This window comes from Bombina bombina, chromosome 3 (assembly GCF_027579735.1).
Source record: "Bombina bombina isolate aBomBom1 chromosome 3, aBomBom1.pri, whole genome shotgun sequence".
Classification (NCBI taxonomy): domain Eukaryota; kingdom Metazoa; phylum Chordata; class Amphibia; order Anura; family Bombinatoridae; genus Bombina; species Bombina bombina.
Genome location: NC_069501.1, coordinates 1,164,914,092 through 1,164,940,438, shown reverse-complemented (window position 1 = coordinate 1,164,940,438; position 26,347 = coordinate 1,164,914,092). Strand labels below are relative to the sequence as shown.

The following is a 26,347-nucleotide window of genomic DNA, read 5'->3' as shown; positions in this document are numbered from 1 at the left end:
CACAATCAAGTATTTGACCTTTTCATTTTGTTTATGTTAATACAAGTTTAATTTATAGAGACCCTCGGGACAACATTCTTTTAGTGAATATGAAAGAGCTCAGAAAGGAAACATGAGCACTAATTGCTTGCAGTTGCTGATAGAAAAGATTAGGCTGTTTACATTACTTGTACTATAGTTAAAGGGACATTGAACTCTAAAACTCTCTATGCATGAAAATGAAATAGCATTATTTAAAGATGTTAAAATATGTTTTCATGAAAAAAAAAAATTAAAGTTAAAAAAATTAAAAACCCATAAAGGGCTTGATTACAAGTGGAGTGCTATTTAACACTCCTGCTCGACCGTTAACTGCGCTAGAAGTAAGCTTTCTGTCTGCCGCAGGTTGCACTCGTATGACAAGTTGAAAGTAAACTGTTTTAGCTTGTGCGCTAACCCGACGAGCGTAAAAAGCTGAACTTACAATATTGTGCACAAAATATATTACAGAAATCAAATAAGCAAAAATCATGGAAATAACATCCTACTCATGCGCAAACACATAGGAAGTGCAGGGCCCAGCATGGGCCTGGAGTGTGCTAAGGGTTAAGGCTAAAGGAATAAGGGATAGGAGAAGAGGGTGGGCATAGTTGGGGCAATAAAATTGCAGAACTAGGGGATGGGCCCCCTCCCCTCTCCTTACCTTATAAGCTGGACACCAAGCATTGCTGCTTCCTCTTTCTTCATCTGGATGCAAAGGCTGAGAAGTTTACCTCCCTCCCTCCCCCCCCTTTTTTTCTTTTTGTCAGATGGCGGCGTTATCACCTTATCACCAACAGCCAATGGCAGGGCTATGACTAATCTATCTAAGCCTAGATAAGACCATAGCGGTAAGGTAAGATTCTCCTACCTCTGCCCATTGGGTTCAAGCAGCTTGGGGCAAAGGGACCTTACAACAGGTGGAGAAGTCATTTGCACCCTGGCTGCGGGAGGTCACGGCCCCATTGAGTTGGAGAAGGTCATTAGGGGGAGTGATGGTAAAAATTGGCGAGGGGAGGTGGTAGACCTCAAGTGGGCAGGAGGTAACCCCTCTCCCTCCCCCCCATGGGGGGGTCACGTGATCTCAGTAACCTCTTAGTTACATCTCCTGTGGGCAGAGCCACGTCAACTGTTGATCCTGTTTTGGGGGGGAGGGGGCGTTGATCTCCTGTGGTACTGGGTTAGTTTGATCTCTGTTGCCGCCATCATAGTCATTTATCTGTTGGCTCATATTTAGATTAAGTTAAGAGTTAATAAAATAAATTTTGACCTGTGATGTGATGTCAAATTTTTTCCCAACATGAAGTTGTCTGTGTCTTATTTCAGTAATTAAGCAGTGTGTGTATATATATATATATATATATATATATATATATATATATATATAGTGTTAAGTTCCTCTTTTGCTGGAAACAGACCGATAGGCCTTCAATCCCTTAATTCTCAAGTGCACTTACACAACATGAAAACATGAATATTTCACATTCCAATGTTTTTCACATAGCAGAATATATTCTATTTATTCATAAATACTTATTTTCTATAGATAACAGAAGGTATTTTGGCACAATATATATTTATACCTATATATACATGATTATATATATATATATATATGAATATCTATTTAAAAATAAAATAACATAACAAATATTAATGCAAGAATCAACCGGTCTCTTGAAAGAGTTAATAACATCCAGATAGAATTGCCATTGGCAATTTGAGATAGAGTGATTTTAACATGTTTATGTCCACCCATTCTTTTTAAAGTAAAGAAATAAAAGTTAAATTTTAAATTGCACCAGTGGCTCTACCCCAGTCTGGGCAGAGAGTGCTATATAGCATTTCTTTCTAGGGATTCTATCCCAAATGTTCTGCAAGTTCAGTATCAGATGCTAGCACCACTCCTCAAAAGGAATACAATATATTGATACTAAAATTATATATAGTATCTCAAACAATTGAAACCAATGAGGAGCTTGCCTATATAGTGCCCTTGTTATCTTTGTGTGTCAAATACGTGATGATTATATATATATATATATATATATATATATATGAATATCTATTTAAAAATACTTAGAACATATTCTGCTATGTACAGAACATTGGAATGTGAAATATTTATAGTAAATACATAGTTAAAACCTTTATTAAAAATTAATATTGCATAAATATGTATTTATGTGTTTATATGTGTATATATATGTCTGTAAATACATATATATATATATATATATATATATATATATATATATATATACTGTATATATACATATAAATACTTAAATAAGTGTGTACACACACACACACACACACACACATATATATATATATATATATATATATATACAGTATATATATTTATATACTTACATATAAATCTTTAGACATGTATACGTATGTATCTCTATGTTAAAGCCCTTTACCTGCCTTTTTTTTCTAACACCTGAGACCTCATATCTCTTTGACCCCTTATAACTTTTGTGTACAATATTTATTTGTAATCATTTTTATTAGATGGTGTTATTATGAGTGTAACTAACTGTACTTTGTAATGCATTTTCTATGTGTTTTGTGACTTATTTGTTTTGTGAAACAGTAAACCAGAGCTCTGAGGTTGTGCTAACCCGATGCACGTTAACTTCAATTGTCTGCAACCTGATGCATGCAAACACCCACAATAACCCCCTTTTAGTTGCGCACTACTCGTAATCTAGCCCAAAATGTTTAATTATGCATAATTAAAACATGCATTGTGGTTTTATTATTTATTTTTGCTTAGTAATATTTTAAAATTGTACTGTTTTAACTACCCCCATACCTCCAAGACCTCCTACCCCCATACCACAAGAGTGCATTTTGTGGAATGCAGAACCCTACAATTTTGTACATGCTTCACAGTGATTGGTTGGTATGTGCCGGGGATCATTTATATCTTTTCTAATTGGCCACATCATTTATGTTGTATGCAGATATTTTACAATGCAGTCGATCATTTCTGATGCATAAATAAAAAATAGACTTTAATAAATAGAGTGAGGTTTCCCTTCAGTTTCTGTGCTTTTATGCTAAATGAAAACTTACATGGTAGGTGGTGTGCACAGGCTACTGAACACAGCACTTCATAACATATGATAATGATACAGATTACACTAGCCTCCATATCAAAGATTTCACACTAAACACCTTGAGATTTGTATAAAAGATTTATTTATGCACAATGAAACAATTAAATATATTTTCATTATTTATTTTGCACCCTTTTCATGTAATTTAGTAATTTCTAACTCTCAGGCCTTGAAATGCACCCTGCTGACTGCTCAAGACTTAAACCCTGCTACCTAACTGTCCCCAATTGACTTTAACTGCAAAACAATTACATTTCTGCTAACTTTACAACAGTGGCTACCTTTTTTTTGTCTCCAGACTATAGCCCAGATTGACTCCTTAAAATAAGGCGAATGGTGGGTAAAGTTTGGCTATTAAAAATATTGTTGCAGTAGAAATGATGTTAATTTGTTTTAAAAAAACATTAAAGACTTTGCTGATATGTTATTGTATAGCTACACAACTGAAATGTATTTACAAGATTTTTACTGTCCCTTTAAAGGGTGCAGGGGCAAAAGTCTTAAGGCCACGGCCCCAAGTTATCAAAGTCTGGCGGACCTGATCCGACAGTGCGGATCAGGCCCGCCAGACTTCGCTGAATACGGCGAGCAATACTCTCGCCGTATTCAGCATTACACCAGCAGCTCACAAGAGCTGCTGGTGCAACGCCGCCCCCTGCAGAGGGGTGTCAATCAACCCGATCGTACTCGATCTGGTTGATTTCGGGCGATGTGTGTCCACCTGCTCAGAGCAGGCGGACAAGTTATGGAACAGCGGTCTTTGTGACCGCTGCTTCATAACTGAGGTTTCTGGCGAGTCTGATGACTCGCCAGAAACACGGGGCATCAAGCTCCATAAGGAGCTTGATACATATGCCCCCACGTGTCTTGCCCCCTGACCTGGAAATGTCATGCAGTTATTATTTTTATACAATATCAAGCGACACAAAGTCTCAGGTGTTGCACAAAGTTGCTTTTTTCCCCTTTTCTATACAAGAGTTGGACATTGTTGCTCATCACATGTCTATTTAAAAATCTCTATATGTATAGGGATATGACTTTTGCTGACGAGCTCGTTATTCCTCCCACCTGTGTTGACACTAGGGGGTAGATTTATCAAATGTCGAGCGGACATGATCCGCTGTAGCGAATCATGTCCACTCGACATCGCTAAATGCCAACAGCATACACTATAGGCATTTAATATTGCACAAGCATTTCTGGTGAAATGCTTGTGCAATGCTGCCCCCTACACATTCGCAGCCAATCAGCCACTAGCAGGGGGTGTCAATCATCCTGATTGTGTCGGATCGGGATGTTTGCAGTCCTCCACCTGACAGGTGGCGGACAAGTTAAAGGGACAGTCTAGTCAAAATTAAGCTTTCATGATTCAGATAGGGCATGCAAGTTTAAACAACTTTCCAATTTACTTCTATTATCTAATTTTCTCAATTCTTTAGATATCCTTTGTTGAAGAAATAGCAATGTACATGTGTGAGCCAATCACACAAGGCCTTTATGTGCAGCAACCAATCAGCAGCTACTGAGCATATCTAGATATGCTTTTCAGCAAGTGATATCAAGAGAATGAAGCAAATTAGATAATAGAAGTAAATTAGAAAGTTGTTTAAAATGACATGCTCTTTCTAAATCATGAAAGAAAAAAATTGGGTTTCATGTCTTATCTTTGTGGGTAGATTGCAGCATCCGCTGCTTGATAAATCTACCCCCTGGGAACCTAATTATTATGTTAGGTATTTTAATTTTTTTTGTACCTAGTTTTATTTTAATTGATTTATTATTTTATTTTTTATTTTATTTTTTGCTCTGTTATTGTAATAAACTGTAAAATGTTTCTGTCAAGCAGGAATGCAGCTGTTACTTGTACCCACATCAGTATGTATGGATTCTGATGGAACATTTCTAGCTTGAATAGGCTTTGCGAAGCTGATTGCTGTTTTTGTAACCTTTCTTGAGTTTAAATAAAGATATTTAAAAAAATAAAAGGTATTTAATGTCCAAACAAACATATAGGGGCCGATTTATCACAACCCGAAACCACTGCTCCTTAACTTGTCCGCTACCTCTGAGGTGGCGGACAGCAATCCGCCCGATCGCAAGAAGGATGTGGCATTGCACAAGCAACAACACTGAACCCATATTTTTTCTTTTGTGATTCAGAGCAATTTACTCCTATTATAATTTTTTATTTGTTCTCGTGCTATCCTTATTTAAAAAAGAAGGCATCTAAGCTTTTTTTGGTTCAGCCCTCTGAACAGCACTTTTTTATTGGTGGATGAGTATATCCAACAATCAGCAAGAACAACCCAGGTTGTTCACCAAAAATGGTCCGGCATCTAAATTTACATTCTTGCATTTCAAATAAAGATACCAAGAGAATGAATAAAATTTGATAATAGGAGTAAATTAGAAAGTTGCTTAAAATGTCATGCTCTATCTTAATCACAGAAGAAACATTTTGGTTTCAGTGTCCCTTTAAGTTTTACACCTGTATTGATAGACAGTGATACAACCAACAACCATAAAAACAAAAAGATTGTCTTTGTTTTAATATATATTCTCAGTACAGACACAACTGTACTATATATTAAAGGAACACTAAACCCAATTTTTTTCTTTCATGATTCGGATATAGCATGCAATTGTGAGAAACTTTCTATTTTACTCCTATTATCAATTTTTCAGGAATGAAAGCTTAGGAGCCGGCCCATTTTAGGTTCAGCACCTTGGCACTGCTTGCTACATTTAGCCACCAATCAGCAAGCGCTATCCAGGATCTGAACCAAAAATAGGCCGGCTTCAAAGCTTTCATTCCTGCTTTTTCAAATAAAAATTCCAAGAGAACGAAGAAAAATTAATAATAGGAGTAAATTAGAAAGTTGCTTAAAATTGCATGATCTATCTGAATCATAAAAGAAAAAAATGGGTTTAGTGTCCCTTTAATGTTCTTTTTTAATGCATATGAGAATACTAGGACTGTCAGCCCTGCTTCCCTTTTTAAAAAGTGGCACCACATCAGCTTTACACCAGTCCTGGGGTACTATGCCTGAGGATAAGGAATCTTGAAACATTAAGAATAGAGGTTTAGCTATAACAGTGCTAACCCTTAGTGTGTATGCCATCTGGACCTGGAGTGTTATTTACCATATTATACTTTTTTTTTTTATTAGGGGTAAAAAAAAAATGGATACACATACAGGTATGTTTGATAAAGGGAAAGAAAGTAAATAAAGATACGAGAATAATACTCGTGAGCTGCTGGTGCAGCGCCGCCCCCTGCAGATTTGCAGCCAATCGGCCGTCAGCAGGGGGTTGTCAATCAACCCGATTGTCTGTCCGCCTGCTGAGAGCTATTGCTTATATAGCTATAGGAGCTTTTGCTTATATAGATGTCTGGGGTAAAGATACAAGTTTTCAGAAGTAACATAACTTACGCCTAGATTTAGAGTTCTGCGTTAGCCGTCCAAACCAGCGTTAGGGGGTCCTAACGCTGGTTTTGGCCGCCCGCTGGTATTTAGAGTCAGTAAGGAAAGGGTCTAACGCTCACTTTCCAGCCGCCACTTTTCCATACCGCAGATCCCCTTACGTCAATTGCGTATCCTATCTTTTCAATGGGATCTTTTTGACGCCGGTATTTAGAGTCTTGGCTGAAGTGAGCGTTAGAACTCTAACGACAAGACTCCAGCCGCAGAAAAAAGCCAGGAGTTAAGAGCTTTCTGGGTTAACGCCGGTTCATAAAGCTCTTAACTACTGTGCTCTAAAGTACACTAACACCCATAAACTACCTATGTACCCCTAAACCGAGGTCCCCCCACATTGCCGCCACTCTAATACATTTTTTTAACCCCTAATCTGCCGACCGCACACCGCCGCAACCTACATTATCCCTATGTACCCCTAATCTGCTGCCCCTAACATCGCCGACACCTACATATTTATTAACCCCTAATCTGCCCCCCCAACGTCGCCGCTACCTACCTACACTTATTAACCCCTAATCTGCTGATCGGATCTCGCCGCCACTATAATAATTGTATTAACCCCTAAACCGCCTCACTCCCGCCTCAAAAACCCTATAAAAAAAATAGTATTAACCCCTAATCTACACTCCCTAACATCGCCGACACCTACGGCTCCATCTTTAAGCCCTCTGGCGCGGAACATCCTCTTCTCCCGACGACTAGACGACGAGACGACGAATGAAGGTTCCTTTAAGGGACGTCATCCAAGATGGCGTCCCTTGAATTCCGATTGGCTGATAGGATTCTATCAGCCAATCGGAATTAAGGTAGGAAAAATCTGATTGACTGATTGAATCCAATTAGCCAATAGATCAGCCAATAGAATGCAAGCTCAATCTGATTGGCTGATTGGATCAGCCAATCCGATTGAACTTGAATCTGATTGGCTGATTCAATCAGCCAATCAGATTTTTCCTACCTTAATTCCGATTGGCTGATAGAATCCTATCAGCCAATCGGAATTCGAGGGACGCCATCTTGGATGACGTCCCTTAAAGGAACCTTCATTCGTCGTCTAGTCGTCGGGAGAAGAGGATGTTCCGCACTGGAGGTCTTGAAGATGGAGCCGCTCCTCGTCGGATGGATGAAAATAGAAGATGCTGCTTGGATGAAGATGTTTGCCGGTCCGGATGTCCTCTTCTTGTCGGATAGGATGAAGACTTCGGAGCCTCTTCTGGACCTCTTCTTGCCGGATAGGATGAAGACTTTGGAGCCTCTTCTGGACGGATCTGTGATACCCGGCGAGGTGAAGATAAGGTAGGGAGATCTTCAGGGGCGTTTGGGTTAGATTAGGAGTATGTGGGTGGTGGGTTGTAATGTTGGGGGGGGGTATTGTATGTTTTTTTACAGGCAAAAGAGCTGAATTCTTTGGGGCATGCCCCGCAAAAGGCCCTTTTAAGGGCTGGTAAGGTAAAAGAGCTGTAAACTTTTTATTTTAGAATAGGGTAGGGCATTTTTTTATTTTGGGGGGCTTTGTTATTTTTTTAGGGGGCTTAGAGTAGGTGTAATTAGTTTAAAATTCTTGTTTTTTTTTATTTTTTGTAATTTAGTTGATTTAATTGTAGATAATTGAAGGTAGTTTATTTAATTAATTTATTGATAGTGTAGTGTTAGGTGTATTTGTAACTTAGGTTAGGATTTATTTTACAGGTAATTTTGTAATTATTTTAACTAGGTAGCTATTAAATAGTTATTAACTATTTAATAGCTATTGTACCTGGTTAAAATAAATACAAAGTGGCCTGTAAAATAAATATTAATCCTAAAATAGCTACAATTTAATTATTATTTATATTGTAGCTATATTAGGGTTTATTTTACAGGTAAGTATTTAGCTTTAAATAGGAATAATTTATTTAATAAGATTTATTTTATTTCGTTAGATTTAAATTATATTTAACTTAGGGGGGTGTTAGGGTTAGACTTAGCTTTAGGGGTTAAAACATTTATTAGAGTAGCGGCGAGGTCCGGTCGGCAGATTAGGGGTTAATACTATTTATTATAGGGTTTTTGAGGCGGGAGTGAGGCGGTTTAGGGGTTAATACATTTATTATAGTGGCGGCAAGGTCCGGTCGGCAGATTAGGAGTTAATAAGTGTAGGTAGGTAGCGGCGACGTTGGGGGCGGCAGATTAGGGGTTAATAAATATAATATAGGGGTCGCGATGTTAGGGGCAGCAGATTAGGGGTACATAGCTATAATGTAGGTTGCCGCGGTGTCCGGAGTGGCAGATTAGGGGTTAAAAGTGTAATGCAGGGGTCAGCGATAGCGGGGGCGGCAGATTAGGGGTTAATAAGTGTAACTTTAGGGGTGTTTAGACTCGGGGTTCATGTTAGGGTGTTAGGTGCAGATTTAGGAAGTGTTTCCCCATAGGAAACAATGGGGCTGCGTTAGGAGCTGAACGCTGCTTTTTTGCAGGTGTTAGGTTTTTTTTTCAGGTCAAACTGCCCCATTGTTTCCTATGGGGGAATCGTGCACGAGCACATTTTTTAAGCTGGCCGCGTCCGTAAGCAACGCTGGTATTGAGGGTTGAAGTGGCGGTAAATATGCCTGTACGCTCCCTTTTTGGAGCCTAACGCAGCCCTTCAGAGAACTCTCAATACCAGCGTTATTTAAAAGGTGCGGGGGAAAAAAAAACACGCGTAGCTAATGCACCCCTTCTAACGCCAAACTCTAAATCTAGGTGTTAGTTATTTATTGTAATTTTTCTAAGAGAAGCAGATCAATTCCGTGGCTGAGGAACCAAGCTCTTACAGATGTAAAATAAGCATGTATAAATAAATAATATCATGGAACCAGCTTTGTCCATTCATGTTTTTATTTAAAGTACATTAAATCATGTTTGTATTTAATAATTCATTATACAGCAGATATCAACAAATTACTTTTTCAACTGAAATACTCAGCTCAGGGATTCTGGGTAAGAATATGCAAATTAAATTCCCTGATCAGTTTTAAAACACAGACTCCCTCATACCAGTGCAATGCTGCACAAGACAGGTTTAAAGGGATACTAAACCCAATTTTTTTCTTTCCTGATTCAGATAGAGCATGCAATTTTAACTAAAAATAGGCCATCTCCTAAGCTTACATTCCTGCTTTTTCAAATAAAGATAGCAAGAGAACAAAGAAAAGTAAGAGGAGTAAAATATAAAAGTTGCTTAAAATTGCATGCTCTATCTGAATCATGAAAGAAAAAACTTGAGGCTAGTATCCCTTAAAAGCCTAGCAGATTGAAGTATAGAAACTCATGATGTAGGATTCTGGTTATTGCTCAGTGAAGCTGGTAAAGGATATTTAAACCAGTTACAGTACAATGTTATAGTGAGACAAGAGTAAGATAAATACATCATTCATTGTAAGGGAAATTATATAAAGTAATGGAATCAAATTCTCACATAAAGCACAATTTGCTCTCAGGATAAATCTTATCTACCAACATCTTATCTGCAAACGTATAACCAGGATCTTGAGTCTTTTATGCACTTGTAACCAAATGGTATCTGTAAGTGAACATTCTAGGCAGAAACAGCAAGTTTTTGTGTACCAATAGGTACTAGTTTTACCTAATTTGTGTTGGTGTTTTTTTTTGTTGCTGAGTCTTATTAAGCACAACTGAACCTAGCAGTTTAAATCAACGTGTCATAGAGCTGAAGAGTGGATATTCCTGAACAGAACATCACATGGCTATCTGCATTAGCAGTTCTATCGTCTTCTCCCATAGATTGACTGTATTCCGCTAATGTCATCCTGTGACAAGCGGAAGTTGTTTAAGTTTGCACTGCTATATGTTGGGAACATCAAAGCTCTTCGATCATTAGAGTGATCAAGTCCTAATGCATGACCAAATTCATGTGCAGCCACCAGGAACAAATTGATTCCTACAGAGAAAAAGTACATGAGAATGAGACATGGTAAAATTATATCTTTCAAATGAATAGAATTCAGGTAAATGACTTAAATGTACATTCTACTCTGAAAGTTAAATGTTCTATTTTGTTAGAGCATTTTAGTGTTAAACAAATATGTTTATTTTTATTATGTGTTTAATCCATTAAATCTGGTTAATGCGTAGTCAAAGTGCCACTCCAGATGAGGATACAGCATATGAGCCAATCAGGAGCAGGCATACTTGCGTGTGATCCAGTCATTGGCAGTATCCTCATCTGCAGCAGAGTGGGGTGTTCCAGAAGAGCAACTTTATGTGTTTAACCTTTATTAAGAATGTAAACACATAGTAAAATAAGGAAATTTGTTAAAAAATAAAATATTCTAATATAATAGAGCATTTTTAAAAACTAGAATGTACCTTTAAAGAGAAGGGGTATATGAATAGAATAAGGCAAGTATAAGACATAGGTTTATTATAAGAGTAGAGAATGATGGGTAAAATTCTAAAAGCTAAAACAATGTTAGTGTTATGGTAAGCATAGAGTCAGAGGTACTAACTTTTGTTAAAGCGACATAATATCCAAAACTGAAATATGAATGATTGTATATAGCAGCTATCACAGTTTCAGTAGCAAATACATAGTTATTAACTTGCTCTTACCCAAAGTAACCCTGAAAATCTGGCTTGTGAGGGAAGCCCGAGGATAGGTTTTAAAAACCCTGGTTTAGCCAATGCAGAGGGGTAACACAGATAGATAAAGTCAGCACTCAGGAGCTGCAAGCTCCCGAGATGAACAAAGCCACTGATTGGCAGGGCCGTGTGACTGTTGATGGTTTCAGCAGCTGTTTCCAGAAGTTCTCTGTGGCTCTTGAGTGGTATTTTATGTGTTTAACCATATTGTGCCATTTAAACACACATAGTTCTAGGGCGAATAAGGAACTACTACTGCTATGCCCCTTTTCATCATACAAGCCACCACCGACTCTCTGAGCAGGTGTGATATTTCAATTCAAATAAATTCAATTTTATATTAATATATAATGAGCAATAGAAAATAAAAATGAATTGTGATAGAGAGAAACTCCAGGATGTAACTAAAAAAAAAATGTTTGCAAATATTTACTTTTCCACTTTGTTTTGTCATTAAATGGTGTATACTGTGACTTGCATTAAATATTATACCTGTTCTTTTACTGGACTTATCAGCTAAATTGATCATTAAAGGGACAAGAAACCCAAACATTTTCTTTCATGCTTTAGGTAGAACATATAATTTTAAACAACTTTCCAGCTTACTTCTTTTATCAAATTTGCTTCATTCTCTTGGTAACATTTTTTGATGGAACAGCAATGCACTACTGGTTTCTAACTGAACACATGAACCAATGAAAATCAGTATTTATATGCAGCTACCAATCAGCAGCTAGAACCTAGGTTATTTGCTGCTCCTGAGCTTACCTAGATAAACATTTCAGCAAAGGATAAGAGAATGAAGCAAATTAAATAGAAGTAAATTGGAAAGTTGCTAAAAGTTGTATGCGGTCTAAACCATAAATGTCTAATTATGACTTTACTATACCTTTAACAATAAACGTTCTTCTTATATACAATGCATATTTTATATGGGAATAATTATGTAGTCTATCTAAAGATCCATACAGCTGGTTAAATTATAGTGAATTAAAATGTGACACTTTAGGGTTAAATAAATCTAAAAAAGACAAATTACCTGCTCTAGTTGATGTCCATCTCTCATCTTCATCAAAATGAGCGTCACCTCCTAAACCCCTCCCAGGAGCAAACGCATGAGCAAGAACCCCGCTAGGGCCATCAAATGGAGAGAAATCCCCATGCGCTAGAAAAATAGACACAACATATACTGCTATTTTAGGCATACAAATAAAATGATTTACTGTACACTCTGGGCTAGATTACAAGTGGAATGCAGAAGATAGTGGCCTAGATTACAAGTGGAGCAATACATTTTTATCACTCTTGATCTCTAACTGGACTCAAGGTAAATCAATAGCGATCCCATGTTAGGGCTGATATAACAAGTTGAAAGTGCACTGACATCTGGAGGCTGGATATAGCGAACACACCAACTCCCTTTCCCCATAGACTACTATGGGCACTCTAAAAAAATCCTTTTATTTTTATCGCTTGTGCGCTAACCCAAAGGTGCGCTAGACCAACTGTACTAAAGCCAAAGGTGCGTTAGGAATACCTCAAATACCAATGTTCTTTATTAAGAAGAAAATTATCTTTTTATTTTTGAAATATACATTTCCATATCTGTGTGTTTTGCAAAATATTTTCTATATCGTTATGAATAGAGATAGAGATGATAGAGATTAAAATGATAGAGATAGAGAGACACACACATATATATATATATACATATATATATATACACACAAAAATACCGGGTACACATACCATTACCCTGCAACATGCACCGCCCTGGGTGCTCAATGGCACTCACAGGTGGCTACAGAGTCCCCAGAGCCCCAGGCAGTTAACCCAATACAAGTCTGGGTGCAAAGCCCTTAGGGAAAGTTATAAAACCAATTAATACAGCACACAGAGGAAGCCAGGCACTCACTTGCAAGTAAACAGCTAAGATTAAAAGCAAAAATGGAAGGGATAGTTACCGTCTCTGGCCAAATGGGACAAGGCCAGGTACCACGTCAAGGTCTCTCCCAACCTGGGTACCTAAAACAGCCAAACAATGAAAGCTCACAATCAAACAAACTGGGAGCCTCCCAAATGTGCACAGGCTTATGTAATCACCCTAGACATCTACAAAACACGGGAGTGGACTGCACTCTCAAACTGGACCTGGTCATGGGATGTGTACCCTTTCCAGTCTGAGAGTGCAGTCCACTCCTGTGTTTTGTATATGTATAGGGAGATTACATAAGCCTGTGCACCATTGGCTTGTTCCCAGTTTGTTTGATTGAGAGCTTGCATTGTTTGGTTGTATTAGGGACCCAGGTTGAAATAAAGTTTTTCACAGGGAAAGTGTATAGCACTGTAAGACATGTGCCAGATATAGGGTAACAGTGAAAATCACAAGTGTTCTATACCCAAATATTCCACCATATAAGCCTTATAAGCTGTGTATGTGATGGTGTTAGATGCAGAGATGTGGTAATATCAAAATGACCTCCCTCATCATATGCTTTTTTCCCTGACGTAAGCAACATTAGAATTGTTTGTGTGTTTTCTCTATAAGTTGCTTTCTTTATTGTTTGTTGCTTTAATATTTCCAAAGATTTGCTGCATTTGCATTCAATAAAACTGGATTTTAAAATACATTTCTAAAAACAGAATAATATATCTCTTATCAATTTATTACATTCAGGGATATGCATGATTGTCTCTGTTTTAACTTAAAGGGACACAAAACCCAAATTGTTTCTTTTATGATTCAGATAGAGCATGTCATTTTAAGCAACTTTCTAATTTACTCCTATTATCAATTTTTCTTCATTCTCTTGCAATCTTTATTTAAAAAGTAGGAATGTAAGCTTAGGAGCCTGCCCATTTTTGGTTCAGACCTGGGTAGCACTTGCTGCTTGGATGCCTTAATATAACATAAATTATATCATTTGAGAAGTCAAACAAACTTTGCACTAAAATTACCAGGTCTAACTGCCAGTAAAGCCCTTTTATTTATACACAAAATCGTAGGTCCAGTACTCTGCATATGTTCATATAACATAACTTATTTTACATTGCAAATTAAAAACAAAACAAAACATTGACTTACAGCGCGCGCCAAATTGAATAAGTATGTCTGCTTCTCCCATTGAAACCTTTCTGAATCTCAAGGGTGTCACATTACTCCACACATTGAACGCTCTTTGTATTGCATCATCCACCATTTGTCTGGGAAGGTCAGGTGTATAATTCACAATCCTATAAAACAATAATAATGATCATATCACATTAATAGGCCTGGATACAACTTTATTATAATCATTTACTATCAAACTAAAACATGTCTCACCTTTGTCAGTATCAATTATTTCCTGGGTTATAATATTCCTAACAAGAACATATTTTATTGATGATATAACCGTTAATCTTTGCAAATGTGTTTAGGATCTATGAATGAATCAGATATGTTTTTCTGTTTTTGGGAATTTAATTGAAACATCCTAATTAGTTGAATAAAGAAGCAGTTGATCTTCAGAAATGGTAAAACACAGAAAATAGAAGGCAAAATACAGAACAGACAACCACTTACACATTTACAGACAGTTATTAGACAAAATCCATGAAAAAATAATATGTCAAATACTATTCATTAAAGCAACGTTATTCACCATAGTTCATTTCATAAACCTCTTATCTAGGTCATTTCACTTACTTTGAACACTTAAAGGGACAGTCAAGTCAAAATTAAACTTTCATGATTCAGAAAGGGCATGCAATTTTTTTTATTATAATTTTTTTTGAGGTTTGAATCACGGCATACAAACAATGCAGTTGAGTACAATCTATAAAAAGAGGTTGTTTCCAAATAGGCATCAAATATTAGTTGGACAAGCTTTACATAGCATAGTTATATAACATTGGTTGAGAATAAAGGTAAAAATTATGCTTGCCGTTTAAGTTATAGGTCTTCTAGATGTCATATGAGGCCGCTTTTGTACCTCGCAGCATTAGAAAAGCAACAAAGCTACAGAAGACCGTCATGAACAATCGGGGACCACTTTTGGATCCCAAATAGTGAACCTCAGTTTTTTTATTTTAAAGTATGGTCATAGCATGCTCTTGTATTTAAATATTGTGGGCCAAAACCAGACAACTATAACATAGATCTCAAACACTGTGAGGTCCTTCAATAACTATAATGTAATTTATGAGACCTCTCATGCTCAGATTCATGTAAAATATTATAGGGCTAATAAATTATTTCTGGATTTTTGGGAAGGGGGGCACAAGAACTGTCAGGCATCAGATCATTTCTCAAAGTGGGAGCTATCTGGAGGAGATCAGAAAGCTATTATTTGAGAACAGAGGAACAGAGTAGTAGATAGACTTCTGTACCAATAAGTACTTGCTAAGATTATTGAGGAGGGTAATAATGACTCATATTCATGTACTAGATGAAATATGATACATAATAAATCCTAACAACAGGTCAGGTAACCATAACATAACAAGCTTATATCACATATATAGCAGGCTGGAAGGAAATCATATTTATAGTGGTAAGGTAACTGAGCCATTCTATTTTGTGCTATAGTCCCAGTGGGTAGTATATTATCTTGTTAGAAATATGCCAAGGTGTGATACATAAAGAATCTAGATTATGGGTCATGAGCCTGTATATATATATATATATATATATATATATATATATAAAACACCTTTCTGTCTTTATAACAAATAAAATAAATTTTATAATATCCGCTTAGATTTTGCGATCGTGCTTCCCCGGCCTCTGAAAACACGTCACCTTACACAAATCAAGTAAGTGGAATGAAAAGAAATGTAGAACAAAACACAAACAGGCTCTGACTAATTAAAGTTGATTCCCTTCTATTTGTAAGCATAGTTACCCCATCTGGAAATTTACATGAAAACCTTTGTAACACACATTAAATACATCAATTAGCGATATCATACTAATATTGTGTTTGGGATTTGGGTTATAAAAAACGTAATAAAAATAGTATCAGCTAAATGCAAAATATGTCCAGACCAGTCCATACCCAGGAATATATACATATGACGTTGAGAGTCTTTGGCTTACAATAAGGGAGATCTGATAAAACCTGTAGGTCAGTCCATGTCTATAATGCCCTCAACCTATGCCAGCTTTTTTAAACAGGCTTCCATGTACAGGGTCTTCGATTGAGTTCACATACCATTTCGAGGTGGACCGCATGGGAAACGTAACCTAGGTATATCCCCACTCTGATCACAGAATTTAACTTCAGCTCTGGGTCGCAATATCCAGGATGACACCTTCACATTCTTTCCACCTCTAGTACCAAGCTGTTTCTCTGTCAGGGAGGATGACTGTGCAGCTGAGGTAGTGTGATGTTGAGCTGTCTTTGTGTAATCCCCTCTCTCATGACTTGCCATAGGCTCAGTAGGCTCCCTGTACTGTTCGCCACGTGGGGAGACATGTTGCATATTTCGATGAGCTAGACATGCTTTCTTGTACTGGCAGCATTACAGGACTTATTATCTGCAGAGGCTTATCCTTATCTGATTGCTGATATTCCATAAGTGTCTGCACAGCTCGCAAACTTTTCTGCAGATCAAGGAAGTGCTAGGATATCAACGCCTGGATCCTTTGCTCCCAGGCATCAACTGCCTCCAGGGCATCCGGTCTGTGCCGCTCCATTTAGCGCAGTAGTGGTAGCCCAAGTTAAGTGTATAGTCGGCCTTATAATGATAATATTTTAAGTTGCGTCAGTCTAATCGAGACTTTCTTACCTGGGTAACTGGGGGGGGGGGGGGAGAGGTCCTGTAAGTTGGCCGCCGCCAGAAGTCTAGTTTAGACCTCCAGGATCATAGTGCAAGCAGATCTGGAATTATTTGATGTAGTATTTGCTATTGCACTTGTAGATAATCTTTTTTTCCCAAAAAGGCTGCTTAAAGCTAATAATAACCAGCAGATTAGTCAGTTTTCACCCAGAGCTTCTGAAGATGTCGACAATTTACGGGCGCTGTCTAGACACGCCCCCTAGGGCATGCAATTTTAAACAACCTTCCAAATTACTTTTATTATCAAATTTGCTTTGTTCTCTTGGTGTTCTTTTTTTAAAGTTAAACCTAGGTAGGCTCAAACTGATTTCTAAAATGTTGAAGGATGCCTCTTATCTCAGTGCATTTTGACAAATGTTCACAGTACGACACAGTTAGACGGTGCTAGTTCATGTGTCTAGTTCATAACATTGAGCTCACTCCAGTGGAACTATTTGTGTCAACACTGATTGGCTAAAATGCATGTCTGTCAAAATATCAGAGATAAGGGCCAGTCTGCAGAAGTTTAGATACAAGGTAATCACACATGTAAAAGTATATGCAAAACTGGGGAATGGGTAATCAAGGGATTGTTTATCTTTTTAAACAATAACAATTTTCAAGTAGACTGTCCCTTTAAAGGGACACTAAAGTTAAAATGTCATGATTCAGACAGAGCATGTAATTTTAAAAGAAAGGTCAAATTTGCTTATATTATCAAAATTTGTACAACCTATTTATATGCACCCTTTCGGAGGTACCAGCTCCTACAGCGCATGTGCAAGATTTCACTCTATATATACATTGGGACACCTTTTAAGTGGGTGACTGAGTAAGAATATGGCCATATTGGGCTCCATTTACCATTCTGTGGCAGACAGGGGAGTACATATTCACCCCTGTCCACCCGGATTCTCCTCTGGCGGGCAGTAATCCACTGCCCACATTTAACATTGCACACAAGCGCTCTTTTGTGCTTGTGTGCAACCTCGCCCCCTACCCACGCAAAGCCAATCACGCATGGGCGGGGGCTGAGATTGAAATTCTCCACCTTACAGTTGGAAACAGGGTAGGGAATCAGTTTTACTGACTAAGATCTCAATTTTAATATTGATGCATAGGTGATTAATATTTATGCATGGGGCATTTTTGCAGCATTTAAAAATATTACAGGTGACAGGGAAAATAGAAGTAACATTGAAATTTGTCAGAAAAAATCTACTACTTATTTAATAGTCAATACTAAGTGATATTGCATTGTCTTTTTATTATGCATGTGTTGATTATGTAAAATAAATGTATTTAATCATTTATGTCTAACAGACAATTTTGGTTTATTTCTTTGACATATTTTAAAATTTTGATATGGGACACTTTACATTTATAGATTTATCATGGAACACCTTTGATATTCTGTGTCATATGCTAGCTAGTTTAAAATGACACTGCATCAATTCAATCCTAATGTTAAAATGCAAAATCAACATATGCTTCTTAAAGGGACACTGAACCCAAATTTTTTCTTTCTGATTCAGATAGAGAGGCCTACTTATCAAGCCGTCAACCGCAAATACTCTGGAATTCCGCAGCGTAATTGTGGAGAGCTTGATTCCCCTTAGTTATCAAAGCCTACAGACCGGCAAAAGTTTAAATTTTGACGTAACATACGATCCGCTGGTCTCAGTCCGACACCGATGGATGCTTACGTCACTACAGATGTTCCTAATTCAAATTCGGCACTATCTGACTACTTTTGCTAGTTAACAAATACCTAGCAGGTACGCTCGATACTATTCCGGCCCAGCGTACCTGGTTTTCAATCCGCCAGGGCGGCGGAGGCCATAGGAATCAATGGGAGTCTGAAAGCAACGAAAGCTCATGTTCGCTGCTGCCCGATATCCCATTGATATGTAGTTACGTTTACACCTAACACCCTAACAAAACCCCTGAGTCTAAACACCCCTAATCTGCCACCCCCTACACCGCCGCCACCTACATTATACTTATTAACCCCTAATATGCTGCCCCGACACCGCCGACACCTACATAAATGTATTAACCCCTATCCCGCAGCTCCCGGAGCCCACCGCAACTAACTAAAAGTATTAACTCCTAAACCCCTGGCCTCCCACATCACTAGTACTTACTAAACCTATTAACCCCTAAACCGCCAGCCCCCCACATCGCCATAAACTAAATTAAACTATTAACCTCTAAACCTAACAACCCGCTAACTTTATATTAAATATTAACTCATCCCAATCTTATAATAAATTTAAACTTACCTTTAGATTTAAATTAAACTATATTAAACTAATAATTAACCTACCCTAACTGTTATACTAAAAATACATTAAACTATATTAAACTATTAATTAATCTACCCTAACTGTTATACTAAAATTACATTAAACTACAAATTAAATTAACTATATTATAAATTTAAACACATAACCCTACTCAAATAAATTAAATCTACAATAAAAAAATACAAAGTTACAAAAAACTAACAACTAAGTTACAAAAAAGAAAAAAGAAATTATCAAAGATTTAAACTAATTACACCTAATCTAAGAACCCTATGAAAATAAAAAAGCCCCCCAAAAATAAAAAAACCCCTAACCTACAATAAACTACCAATAGCCCTTAAAAGGGCCTTTTGCTGGGCATTGCTCTAAATAAATCACCTCTTTTACCTGTAAATAAAAAATACAAATACCCCCAACAGTAAAACCCACCACCCACACAACCAACCCTCCCAATAAACACCTAACTAAAAAACCTAAGCTTCCCATTGCCCTGAAAAGGGCATTTGTATGGGCATTGCCCTTAAAAGGGCATTTAGCTCTATTTCTGCCCAAACCCTAATCTAAAACTAAAACCCACCCAATAAACCCTTAAAAAAACCAAACACTAACCCCTGAAGATCCACTTACAGTTTTGAAGATCCGACATCCATCCTCAAAGAAGCCGGGAGAAGTCCTCATCGAAGCCGGCAGAAGTCTTCATCCAAGCGGCCGAAGTCTTCATCCAAGCCCACAGAAGTCTTCACCCAGACGGCATCTTCTATCTTCATCCACCCGGCGCGGAGCGGCTCCATCTTTAAGACATCCGACGCGGAGCATCCTGTTCGTTCGATGTCTTCTTGAACAATGAATGTTCCTTTAAATGACGTCATCCAAGATGGGTCCCTTAGATTTCGATTGGCTGAAAAAATCCTATTGGCTGTTACAATCCAATGTTCCAATCAGCCAATAGAATGCGAGCTCAATCCTATTGGCTGATTGGATCAGCCAATAGGATGAAAGCTCAATCCTATTGGCTGATTGCAACAGCCAATAGGATTTTTTTAACCTTAATTCCAATTGGCTGATAGAATTCTATCAGCAAATCGGAATTTAAGTGACGCCATCTTGGATGACGTCATTTAAAGGAACATTCATTGTTCAAGAAGACGTCGAACGAAGAGGATGCTCCGCGATGGATTTCTTGAAGATGGAGCCGCTCCACGCCAGATGGATGAAGATAGAAGATGTCGTCTGGGTGAAGACTTCTGCGGGCTTGGATGAAGACTTCGGCCGCTTGGATGAAGACTTCTGCGGGCTTCAATGAGGACTTCTCCCGGCTTCTTTGAGGATGGATGTCGGATCTTCAAAACTGTAAGTGGATCTTCAGGGGTTAGTGTTAGGTTTTTTTAAGGGTTTATTGGGTGGGTTTTAGTTTTAGATTAGGGTTTGGGCAGCAATAGAGCTAAATGCCCTTTTAAGGGCAATGCCCATACAAATGCCCTTTTCAGTGCAATGGGGAGCTTAGGTTTTTTTGTTAGGTTTTTATTTGGGGGGGTTGGTTGTGTGGGTGGTGGGTTTTACTGTTGGGGTGGTATTTGTATTTTTTATTTACAGGTAAAAGAGCTGATTTCTTTGGGGCAATGCCCTTCAAAAGGCCCTTTTAAGGGCTATTGGTAGTTTATTGTAGGTTAGGGTTTTTTAATTTTGGGGGGCATTTTTTATTTTCATAGGGCTCTTAGATTAGGTGTAATTAGTTTAAATCTTTGATAATTTCTTTTTTATTTGTGTAATGTAGTGTTTATTTTTTTGTAACAGTGTTTGTTATTTTTTGTAACTTAGTTGTTAGTTTTTTGTAACTTTGTAATTTTTTATTGTAGATTTTAATTATTTGAGTAGGGTTAGGTGTTTAAATATATAATATATGTAATTTAATTTGTAGTTTAATGTAGTTTTAGTATAACAGTTAGGGTAGATTAATTATTAGTTTAATATAGGTCAATGTAATTTTAGTATAATAGTTAGGGTAGATTAATTATTAGTTTAATATAGTTTAATGTAATTTTAGTATAACAGTTAGGGTAGATTAATTATTAGTTTAATATAGTTTAATTTAATTTTAGTATAATATTTAGGGTAGGTTAATTAGTAGTTTAATATAGTTTAATTTAAATCTAAATGTAAGTTTAAATTTATTATAAGATAGGGATGAGTTAATATTTAATATAAAGTTAGCGGGGTTAATAGTTTAATTTAGTTTATAGCGATGTGGGGGGCTGGCGGTTTAGGGGTTAATATGTTTAGTAAGTGTTAGTGATGTGGGATGCCAGAGGTTTAGGGATTAATACCTTTAGTTAGTTGCGGTGGGCTCCAGGAGCAGCGGTTTAGGGGTTAATAACTTTATTTAGTTGCGGCAGGGTCCGGGAGCAGCAGGATAGGGGTTAAACAGTTTAGTATAGTGGCGGTGCTTAGTGACAGTATACAAATAAAGCTGTGAAAAAGCCGAATAGCAGCGAGATCGATGACTGTTTAGTTAACAGCAGTCCGCTGCTCATCGCCCCGTACTTGGTGCGCGGCTTTTTGACAGCTTTTTATATAAATATGGAGAGCGTATTCAGGTCCGCGGCCGCGATGTTAGGCAATGTCAGGCGAGCGTATTGGTGCCGTTGAATGCAAGTAAGTTGACGGCTTGATAAGTAGGCCTCAGAGCATGTAATTTTAAGCAACTTTCTAAGTTACTCCTATTATCAATTTTTCTTCGTTCTCTTGCTATCTTTATTTGAAAAAGAAGGCATTTAAGCTTTTTTTGGGGTTCAGAACTCTGGACAGCACTTTTTTATTGGTGGATGAATTTATCCACCAATCAGCAAGGACAACCCAGGTTGTTCACCAAAAATGGGCTGGCATCTAAACTTACATTCCTGAATTTCAAATAAAGATATCAAGAGAATGAAGAAAATTTGATAATAGTAGTAAATGTCATGCTCTATCTAAATCAAGAAAAAAAAATTTGAGTTCAGTGTCCCTTTAAGTTTTAATTTTGACTTTAGTGCCCCTTTAATATAGTTGCTTTTGCCTGTTGAAGCTGCCCCCTACCTATATTGAACATTTCAGTACTGCAGTATTGACACTAGAATCACTATATAAACAAAAGGCAGCCGCAGCAGAAAATAACTTTCCAGTGCGGCGTGAGAGAGATAGAGAGCCCAGCCCATTTGAAAATATGTTTATGCAGCAGCTTTGAATACAATACACTTTTAACACCTGCTTTCTGGAGTAAATTGTTACATTAATCCGTATGTTATTCCATAAAGCCCATTTAAAAAGATAAGGTTTCCTCTCACTTTAGTTAATAGACTTTCCAGAAATGCACAGAAATTTGATATTTTTTTGCCCACCGTAGAAAGCTCTCACATCTTAGTACCCCACTGAAAATATTGATTTCACATATTTTTATTTTATGTATTTATTTTTTACTAGGAATTCTACCTGTATGTCAGGGAATTTGTCATCCACTTTGGTCTGCCAGGAAACAAACTGAACTGTGCAACATCAGGGACCCCACATCTTGGTCTCTTCATCATATCCATGGATCCTGAGTCCAAAGTTCCTGTTACTTCCATTCCAAGGAACCTCTGCATCTCTTTAAGCTTTTCACTGAAATCATTTTTCCTTGATTTTGGGTTTAAAGAGTAGAACTTCTTTAAGTACTCCTGTGCAGTAAAAAAAACAATAGAAAAACAAATGCATTTTATCCACACCACTGAAAACTATAATCAAAGCAAAACTATATGCCACACTTATTTCATAAATCTCTGTTTAAAATCATGGCTAACTGTGCCCAAAATGTATTCCTAAGTATTGGAAACAATCCAAGATCCCCACTATGATAGAATGGGGCATATTTATTAAGCTCCGTATGGAGCTGGATGCCCCTTGTTTTCTGAAGGCTCTTCGGAAACAGAAGTTATGAATCAGCAGTCTAAAGACCACTGCTTCATAACTTGTCCGCCTGCTCTGAGGCCGCGGACAGAAATCAACCTGATCGAATTCGATCGGGTTGATTGACACCCCCTGCTAGCTGTTTATTGGCCACAAATCTGCAGGGGGCGGCATTGCACCAGCAGTTCACACAACCTGCTGGTGCAATGATAAATGCCGACAGTGTATCATGTCCGTTGCACATTGATAAATATGCCCCAATGTCTCAACTTGGTGTCTTACACTATCTCATTAGAAAAAGTCTCTTATAATAATGAGCAAAACATGCTGAAATGTTGAAACATTATTGGGCATCACTGTCCCTTTAGTACCTAATGTAACTTCCCTCCACCCAAGCAGCCTCTAAATTATTTAATTTAATAAATATATCTCTTTCTACCTAATTTCTCCTTTACTAATCTGGTCATATATAAAATCTTATATATAAACTCTTCTTTAAATACCAATTACACTAGAAAATGAATATGAAGTGTGCCCTGGCCACATGTGACTTCTCCCCTCGCAAAACCAGACCTTGTGTTGTCATTAATTGTCCACCATGGGACCTCCATCATGTAGATAAGGTACCATTCTCTAGTTGATTGGCTCTGTTAGATCTCTTGATGTGTAATTATTATTATATATCAAGATGAATACAGGCACACATCCTGAAAATGGAATTCCAAAATCCAGAATTTTTCATTGATATTTTTTTTAAGAATAAAATTATTAAAAATACCCTTCCCCCATCCACTAAGTGACAGTTCATTGCCTGCATCTTTGGTTTGCTTTTTTGTGTTCTAAAATGCAAATGTTAATCTATATTTATTTAAAATAACAACTATTACCTTTGTGATTACAGTACTGTACTATCAGCTGGTACTGCATACAAAACTATTAAAAATGATATAAAACTCTCATTAGGTTGCATGTCTTAGCTGTATAATGACATGTAAATATTGTCTAAATGACATTAGATATTGTTGTTTACACTTGGGGGTAGATTTACTAATGGTCGAACGGACATGATTCACTGTAGGGAATCATGTCCGCTCGACCTCGCTAAATGCAGACAGCATACACTGTCGGTATTTATCATTGCACAAGCATTTCTAGTGAAATACTTGTGCAATGCCACCCCCTGCACACTGGCCGCTAGCAGGGGGTGTCAATCATCCCGATCGTATCGGATCGGCATGATTTAAGTCCACCACAAAGGTTGGCAGAGAAGTTAAGGAGCAGCAGTCTTAAGACCGCTGCTTCTTAACTTCCGTTTCAGGCGAGCCTGAAAGATCGGCATAAAATGCAGCATCCACTGCTTAATAAATCTACCCTTACGTCTCATTCCCTCTCCAAGCTGTCTCGTTTTACAGATGCAAATATACATATATTCCAAAATCCAAAACTATTTCGAAATTAAAACCTTTTCTGGTAATATAATTAGAAAGGGGACATGAAACCCAATTCTTCTCTTTCATGATTCAACTAGAGCATGGGATTTTAAACAACTTTCCAATTTACTTCTGTTATCTAATTTGTTTTGTTCTCTTGATATCCTTTGTTGAAAAGGATACCTAGGTAGGCTCAGGAACTGTTTAAAATTGTATTCTCTATCTAAATCAGAAAATAAAAATTTGAGGTTTCATGTCCCTTTAAGGCACATCTGTTGTAAATACATAGTAGAAACTCTACGCAATACTTACCTGCAATTTCAGCATGTAATCAGTGCAACTGCAGCTCATTATAACTGGTACTATTTTTATCAACCATATGAATTTATGTGACTATAACATGGTCTGCTATATATATATTACAACCTTGTTACTGTATTATTCATCACAGTCAACTTGTTCTTTATGCACATTTTGTTGTAAAATCTTTATTTTGTAAATCTTAATAAAAAATGTAAAGTTGTCAAAAAACAAAAATACTTTAAAGAAGAAACACAAAATGTAAAGAAATAAAATAAAAAAGTATTATAATGTCAGAGCAAAAATTCCTGTAGAAAAAGATTACAGCAAATGTTAAAAAATAACCAAAAGAAACAAAAAAGTGGCTAAAACCACTATATTTCCCCTAAAATCTAGGGACAGTAAATACATTGTAATCAAAAGATATTTATGCTAAATACATGAAAAGGGAGCCAAATAAATAATGAAATTATTACATTACATTGCAAAAGGACATTTTAAATAACTTTCCGATTTACTTCTATTATTAATTGTGCTTAGATCTCTTGGTATCCTTTGTTAAAGACTAATCCTAGGAGAGCTCAGGAGCGTGCATCTATAACCATCTGGCAGCATTGTTTGCAGCAATGTTTAGTACAATTTTTTACATAGTTTGCCATAAAGAATGCTAAAGAAACATGAAAACTCCTAAGCTCCCATCTGATGTATTCTTTAACAAAGGATACCAAGATAACAAAGCAAACCTGATAAAAGAAGTAAACTGTTTTCTCTATCTATATCATGAAAGTTGAAATGTTGACTTTACTGTCCCTTTAAAAACTATGATACAGTTTGTCTGTTCCATAATGAACTATATTGAACCTTACACATTCTATACACACATTAAGCTTATTATTTTGGGATTCCTATTGCAATGAGTATATCAATAAAAAAAATAACAGTTGCGTATTTAGTGAGCCATACCTCTGCATACTTAAAATCTTCAGAGCTGATGTTAACGTCATTAGATGGTCGTGGAAGTGCAAAGCTGTGAGAAAAAATAATAAAGGAGATGGAAATGAATAGGTGCAGCATTATGACACTAAAGAAGCGAATCCCTTCACTGCTTTGTGTTGTGGAGAGCACCACTACTTATAAAGCTGTGACATGTTGCAATCCTTATGAATCATGTGGGGTTTTTAGAGAAGTTTTGTTTATATTTAACTTTTGATTTTCTTTTAATAAAAATACTGTTATCTTAATTTTAACAAAAGCCATTGTTATCTGCCCACGCATTTCAGTTGATAAATTACCCCTGCATCTTAGTTGAGCAATGTATCAGTTTCATGGAAGCTAAC

General features: G+C 37.0%; 1 protein-coding gene across 1 annotated transcript; it reads right to left on the bottom strand.

The window, feature by feature from the left end:
- Positions 1–9,469: 9,469 nt before the first annotated feature.
- Positions 9,470–26,128, bottom strand: LOC128654586 (collagenase 3). The gene is made up of 5 exons (XM_053708579.1): positions 25,974–26,128; positions 22,828–23,051; positions 14,337–14,485; positions 12,291–12,416; positions 9,470–10,550 (listed from the first exon to the last, which is right to left on the bottom strand). Exons 1-5 carry the CDS (start codon positions 26,082–26,084, stop codon positions 10,375–10,377), a joined length of 786 nt encoding a protein of 261 aa, XP_053564554.1. The 5' UTR covers positions 26,085–26,128; the 3' UTR covers positions 9,470–10,374.
- Between the last annotated feature and the right edge of the window lie 219 nt (positions 26,129–26,347).

Bases quoted from the DNA above. Each gene is read 5' to 3' on its own strand.
- LOC128654586 (XM_053708579.1), bottom strand. From the start codon at position 26,084: ATGCTGCACCTATTCATTTCCATCTCCTTTATTATTTTTTCTCACAGC. The intron at 23,052-25,973 runs GTATGGCTCACT...TTTACTGCACAG, and splicing joins AAGATTTTAAGTATGCAGAG to GAGTACTTAAAGAAGTTCTA. The intron at 14,486-22,827 runs GTAGAATTCCTA...ATTGTTTTATAG, and splicing joins ACAAATTCCCTGACATACAG to GATTGTGAATTATACACCTG.